Source organism: Nothoprocta perdicaria, unplaced genomic scaffold, assembly GCF_003342845.1.
Source record: "Nothoprocta perdicaria isolate Ctin4 unplaced genomic scaffold, notPer1 scaffold_119, whole genome shotgun sequence".
NCBI classification, from domain to species: domain Eukaryota; kingdom Metazoa; phylum Chordata; class Aves; order Tinamiformes; family Tinamidae; genus Nothoprocta; species Nothoprocta perdicaria.
Window position 1 is genome coordinate 2,103,907 of NW_020454305.1, and position 7,128 is coordinate 2,111,034.

At 35.7% G+C, this 7,128-nt stretch overlaps 1 protein-coding gene across 1 annotated transcript; it reads right to left on the reverse strand.

Moving 5' to 3' along the window:
- Positions 1–1,004: 1,004 nt before the first annotated feature.
- ZBED4 (zinc finger BED-type containing 4) lies at positions 1,005–5,586 on the reverse strand. The gene has a single exon (XM_026053818.1). It carries the CDS (start codon positions 5,204–5,206, stop codon positions 1,688–1,690), a length of 3,519 nt encoding a protein of 1,172 aa, XP_025909603.1. The 5' UTR covers positions 5,207–5,586; the 3' UTR covers positions 1,005–1,687.
- Positions 5,587–7,128: the final 1,542 nt, after the last annotated feature.

Below are 7,128 nucleotides of genomic sequence, written 5' to 3' on the forward strand. Positions count from 1 at the left end.
CTTAAGTAGTAGATGTGTAAGTGTAGCTGATTAAATAACAACTAAATAATGGGAACTGAGTATTAAAATGTTCAGAGGAATGTCATACGAAAACCTAAGCCACTTGGAGAAGAATTTAACAAATTTTACTGAGGTTAAATAGCATGAATGAAATTAAAAGCTCTAGACTCCAGGCCTAAAAGGTCAGAGAGCTAAATGGAAAACTAATCTTTTCTCACTGCATGTTCTGTGGTACATTGATGATTATACCAATTTTTATTCAATGGTTGTCTTGAAACCATCTGAAAAGAAAAAGGCAGTGTTGACTACCACTAGAAAATTGCAAATAAAATGTTTAATTTCAGAAACTGAGTTCACCATTTATAAATACACTAAAACATAGTAAATGCAAAATTAGATTAGGCATAGGTACAGTATTTTAACAAAGCTACAACTTTTCTAAAAGGTCATAGGCAAATGATGACTTATTTTCCAAAAAAGTATTTAATGAAAACTGAAATGAGAAGATTAATCTTTCTAAAGATAAAAAAAACCCATGGAGAACGTTCCTTTCAAATAAAAATGCTGGCTATTTTTTTTCCACCTTTCTTGAAGTTCTGAGGGTGCTGAGATAACTGACTTGCCTGCTGGCCACTGACAGTTATGAATCAACCCTAGTACACAAAATTCTAAATAGTGCACCATATCCATAAGGCTATTACTGAAAATCAGAAGATCAGTTATTTTCGTACTAAAAATTTTAAGACAAGTTGCTCTACACAAATTATATTAGGAATAAGGGCTCATTTTTTACAATAGGGAACCGTATAATTTTGATGCACTAAAGATTAGAAAAGGCTTTAGAATGACATTAGAGTGGTCACTGTAAATTTGCCTTTTTTTTTTTTTTTTGTACACAGCATTAAATAACAAGCATTAATTCACAAACTTTGATAAAACTTCCGAAGACCTTTTATAAATACCCAGAATATTTCTGTAGTTCACTTAAAATGTAAAACCTGAACAGGAGAACCAGATTGGGAAGTTTTACTACAGATTCCTGTATAACTGATATTCCATATCATCTCAAATTTAACTTTTTTTTTCCTCAAATAAGTCAACAGTCTCCTGTAAACACATCTTTCTCAATAATTCTTAATTTTCTAAGTACTTTAGGGCTTGTGGTTAAGAAAACACCACAAGATAAAAAGATGGCTCTAACCCCATCTTTTATATACAGCTTTCTTTTGACATCTATAAAAGCTGTTTTGTTGCAATTAAAGCAATGTTCAACTAAAATACAGTACCTGGTTTATGGTTTTTACATAATAATTGAATAAAAAACTACAGAATAGAACTGTTTACATCTTTTTTTTTTGCCATTCTATTAAAACAAATGACTGAGCTTTTTTAAAGTTCATTTACAATTATGGATTAAAACCTACATAATTTTGTATAATTGACAAGACAGGCTATTTCTAGTGTGAAATTTTAAAAAACATATATACAATATCTGGCCTGAAGTTCTATGAATAAGGCACATGTAGACATATTGAAAGCTGAAAAAAGGAAACTAAAATTTGGAATTATAGTCACTGATTAGATGTCATACATGGCCCCTATTGGAGCAATTTAACAATCCAGGTTATAGATAGTTAATATCCAGTGAGCAACAATAAGATTTAGTCTAGCAGTTTGTTCATTAGTTTCAATACTGGAAGTATATTAAAGGAAGATTCACTTTCAAAAAGATAAGCTTTTCAAAGTGTTCGATCATTAGCCTTGACTGACTAAAGTTGTTGCTTTCATTGGATGTACTGAACAATCTCTCTGAAGGAACAATGCTTGGTGGACAACCCAAGAACCTGACAGCCAATTTTGACAGTACTGGCCATGATGACTTCTTAAAGTTCCAGTATGTTAGAGGATCACAGTTATGCTCAAGCACTTCTTCCTCCAAGTAAGAAAGCACCATTTCCTCTGGTAACTTTGCCCTCTCTTTCAGGTCTTTTGTTTTCTTCATGTCACCCATAAGTGACCACAGATTATCTTCCCCATATGAATTTGTAGATGGTGAACCTATATCACATCCATTGGAAACAGGTTTATCATTGTCTGAGGTAGAACTCATTATTTCCAGCTCCCTGATTAAGTCTTGTTTATATTGTTCAGCCTCCTCTTCTGTAAATAGGGATGTTTTATAGCGGGGATCCAGAAGTGTAGCAAAAATGTACCTAGGATCATGAAGTGTGGAGGACAGCCTACTCACCATAGCCTCTTTCAAAGATTTCAGCATGGTGTCTATGCCCATTGTTTCCTCAAATAACATTTCTATTTTCCTGTTAAGTATGTGAATCATGGGAATCACCTGGCTTAAAGTGGACATGTGGGTACTCATTTCTCTACTCGCAACTTCAAAAGGCTTGAGAGCGTGACACACTGACTGCATAACCTCCCACTGGTCACAACTTATTAGTTCCCTAAAGCTGCACTCTATTGACATTTCATCAATTGCTCTCTTCTGTTCAATAAGACGCTCAAGCATATGAAATGATGTATTCCACTTAGATGGAACATCTTGAATAAGCTGATGCTGAGGCAGCTCATACTCCTTCTGCAACTCGGCTAACTTCTCTTTTGCCTTTGCTGACCGATGGACGCGTTCACAGATCTTTCTTGCAATACTAAGCAAATTCTGAACCATTCTCTGGCTTTTAATAGCCTCGTTTACTATGATATTAACGGTGTGGCTAAAACACTGCACACTTGAATGATCACCTTCATTTAAGGTTTTTTCTATACTCTGATTATCAGTAACAGTAATCCCAATCTGGAGGCCAATGGAAGTAATCCACGTTTCCCACCAGTACTCTAACTGCTTTTGTATGCTGATCCCATTGTAGTCACAATCAACCTGTGACACATTTAACAATGCTGAACAATGGTAATCCTCACACTGTGGTCGAAATGAGGATTCAAACGTTACCCAGTGAGCTGTAAGGGTTAGATATTCACGTGTTTGGTTGCTCATCCATATTCCAGATGTAAAATGGATCACTCCACTTTCAGCTTCTTTAAGATGTGAAATGATTATTTGTTTTACATTATCGTACATATCTGGAATTGCTGTCCTAGAAAAATAAGATGGAGAAGGTAAAGAATACTGAGGTTGCAAGTATTCAAGAAGCCTGTTAAAGCCAATGTTGTCTACAAAAGAATATGGCTGAAGGTCAAGTGCAATCATTTCAGCTACAAGACTTGTGATTTTTTTGGCAACTGGGTGAGAGTCACAAAACTTGTCATTGGTTTCATCAAAAGTTGAAGTTCCTAGTAATTCTGTGCTCAGTGGCATGTGATTATCCGTAGATGAGGATAATACTGGCTCTGAGACATCAGTTTTCAATACATTGCTATGAAACCGCTGCAAATGTCTTAAAAGGCAACTTGTGCCCAGGTTTGTTGGCTTTTTCCCCCTACTTATTGTACGTCCACAGTGCATACATATTACTTTTGTTGAATCTGCAGAACAAATTGAAAAGTGATTCCACAGTTTTGAGGTCTTCTTGCTATTAACAGGAAATATAATTTGATTATCATGGGTAACCATTGTAGGCAAGTCTGTCAACTTTGAGGATGAACATTCTGCAGAAGCCAAGGTAGCATAAGGAGAATTTGCCAAACTAACATCGATAAAGCTCTTTTGGCTTTGAATGATTTCAGGATGGCGCCTACAAAGATGTCTCATCAAGCAGCTTGTGCCCACATCTCCTTTTTTACCACGACTTATCACACAGCTACAGTATCGACACACTGCTTTTAGGCTGTCTGCAGGTGACAGTGAAAAGTGATGCCAAACTTCCGATTTAAGCCTCTTCATAATCCTTTTATTTTGCTGAAATACAGCAGCAGGTTCAAATATTAGTGAACCTAATCCCTCACACTGCTTCTCAGGTGAAGAAATAAAGGAGACTTCACCTATATCATCAGAAGATGACAACATTGATGAGTCTTCCACTAAAACATCTCCAGAAGACAGAGCATGGATGTCCTCAGTCAGTCTGTCTGGAGAAGAAGAGACAGAGGTTGATTCTTTCATTAGTTTCCCAGGAGAGGACGACATGGAGTTCAGATCACTATCTGAGGGTAGTAAAGAAGGCAACAGGGTTGGAGGTGCGGTGTAGAGGGGTGGTATACTGGTACCACCTCCGTTCTCCTGCAGGACAATGGAACGATGGGCTCTCCACATGTGCCTAATCAAACAGCTTGTTCCCAAGTCTTTTCCATTCTTTCCTCTACTGAATTCATTCATGCAGTGGATGCAAACCGCTTTAGAATTATCTAGAGGTGACAAATAAAAGTGTTTCCAGACAGCAGATCTCCTTCTGGAACCTGATGTACTCTTTGGAATTATAACATTTTTTTCTGCTACATTTTCCATAGTTTCATCATACTGGTGGTTGGGTAGCTGCGGTGATGACCCAACCATTATTTCTTCTTTGCTGCACTTATCAGAAACTGAGAGATCTGATATTTCTTCAGGAGAAACAATAGAAACAGATTCCTCAATTATTTGATCTGGAGATGGTATTTTAGATGCCATTTTCTTGACCAGTTTTATAGGGGATAACATAGTACTTAGATCTCCGACATCTGCAGACTGAGGAGGAAGCAACAACGTAGGTGAAGAATAGGAGGAGATACCTGGCATACTTCCATTTTCTTGAATTAGTACAGTAGGATGAGCTCTCCTCACATGTCTCATAAGACAACTCGTACTTAGGTCCTTTTCATTTTTACCCCTGCTGAATTCTTTCATACAGTACATACATATTGCTTTAGTGCTATCTCTTGGAGATATAAAAAAATGATTCCAAGCAGGTGATTTTTTCCTGGAGCTTATATTTCTGCTAGAAAGAAGACTTTGTGTCACAGCTTCCATTGCTACATCGTACAGCGTACTACTATACTGAGAAAAGAGAGAACCATAATCATCTTCATTTTCTGTAGATAAAAATTTGCCAGGGTTGTTGGTAATGAAGTTTTTTTCTTTGTCGTCGTGTTCATCACTGCTGTCTGCATGTCTGAAATCATCTTGTTCTGTCTTTATATCCATTCTTTCTAGAGTACAGTTAATGCTGTCTTGCTCATGCTCTACTTTTAAATTGGTGATTTTACCCAAAACAAAATTATTGTCCATGCTGGGGGAACTTGCTTTACTCTTTTCCATGGCTCACAAATTCTTTTTGCCAAATAGTCATTTATTAATAAATATAGATAATAAATCTTTTAAATTATTTTAAAAATGATTTAAATGATATATCTTGAATAGCAAATGCACAAACACAAATGTGCTTATTTGTTAAAATAATCTCTGGTTTATGAATTTTGTGTCTGTGTTGTGCATAAGCAAATATGACTGAATTAGTTGTGTAATGCATTAAAAATTATAAACTTAATTGATGTAATCTCATTTTTTCCCTAGGATCAGGACATTTCAGGTCATAGATAAATGTTCTCAAAGACAGCTACTGTTAAATGCTTCATGTTGTAGACAAAACCCTAAAAACTGAATGTTCTGATTTGTTGGTCAAGGAAGCCATTCTGTTCATCTTGACTGAGCAACTGAGATTCTTTTACACCATCTGGAAATAAAAAAAAAAAAAAAAAAAAGAGACAAAATCAACACTCATGTTCCAAATATCTGTAGTGAAGATGTATTGAAAATATACACTACGTTTTTTTCTTTAAGATAATATGCTTTAATATAATGTTATAATCTATTATTAAAAAGGAAAAGAAAAAGAATCACTCAATATACCTACCGTAGGCAAATACATATTTATACCATGCTGCCTGCTCTGGTTCAGCTTTGGCAAAATATAGACCCCAAGCATCACATCTGTACTGGGTTAAACATATCTCACATCCTAATCTCACATCTATCTCACATCCTAATTCAACCACTGCATAATCATATATATATATATATATGTTCATTTATACATATATATGTATATATGTGTGTATATATATATATACACACACACATACACACACACACACACACACACACACCCGTATGTGTATTTTAAAAAAAGAAAAAAAAAAAAAAAACCACGCATATGCAAAAAGCATACATAAAGATAAAGCACAGGTTAAAAGCAAATGTAAACTTGTTCTCTGGTAGGTGTGACCCCATCATTTTTGACAGCAGTGATTAAAAATTCTACATTTTGAAGGAAATGCTTTATAAATGCCCTTTGTAGGGGTATCCAGCACTTAGTCACATTATACTCTAATCCTCCGAGCATATTTTCATATAGTCATATTCACTCCATAATGCTTCCAGGCAACAATATAGCACAGAAGCAAGCTACTTTTATCTTGATTAAAAGATCAAACTACTTTTTATCTTGATTAAAAAAAAAGAATGTTTTATTTAGGATAACTGCCCTACATAAACGCTAAGGGAGCAATCTTTTCAAAAGGCAAAAATACAAGAGTTGAGGATGAAGAACTCCAACTCTGGCAAAGGCAGCAGGAACAATATGAAGAAAAAACAACTTGAATTTGTAAAAAGTCCCTAACTCCGTAACCCACTTTTGACAGATTTCTGAAATCATATCCAACTGTCTCAGAAGAACAGCTCTTGCAGCATAGTGTAAGTTATTGCTCAGTATAAAACTGAATGAAATAAGGGTTAGTGATCCCACACGTATCGATGGCATGGAAGCAAGTGCAGAGGACAGAAAGAGGATACCAAGTCTGCTAAGTCAACATTTTGAGTAAAAAACAAATTGGGTTTTTGTTTCTTCATCTTCATTTGGATATAACTTGTGCATTTTGCACTTGTATTACAACTGGGAAAAGCAGGAATATATGGCACACACGTTGTAATTTGGGATCACAGAGCAGTCCCAAGAGCAGGTCACTCCATGCTCAGCTAAGAGAACATAACCAAAGCACAGAAGTGCTAGTTTACGGTAAGGACATTATGAATTCTTAGCCAGATTCACACAAAACACACTTCCATCAGCTCTGAGTTCTGATAAATTTGTGCACTTTTTTTTTTTTTTTCCCTCAAACCAGGCCTCACATCTTCGGTCTACAGTCTTCTTCTTGTGCATCCTGACTGAACAGAACAGTCCA

Coding starts and splice junctions, on each gene's coding strand:
- ZBED4 (XM_026053818.1), bottom strand. CDS start 5,206: ATGGAAAAGAGTAAAGCAAGTTCCCCCAGCATGGACAATAATTTTGTT.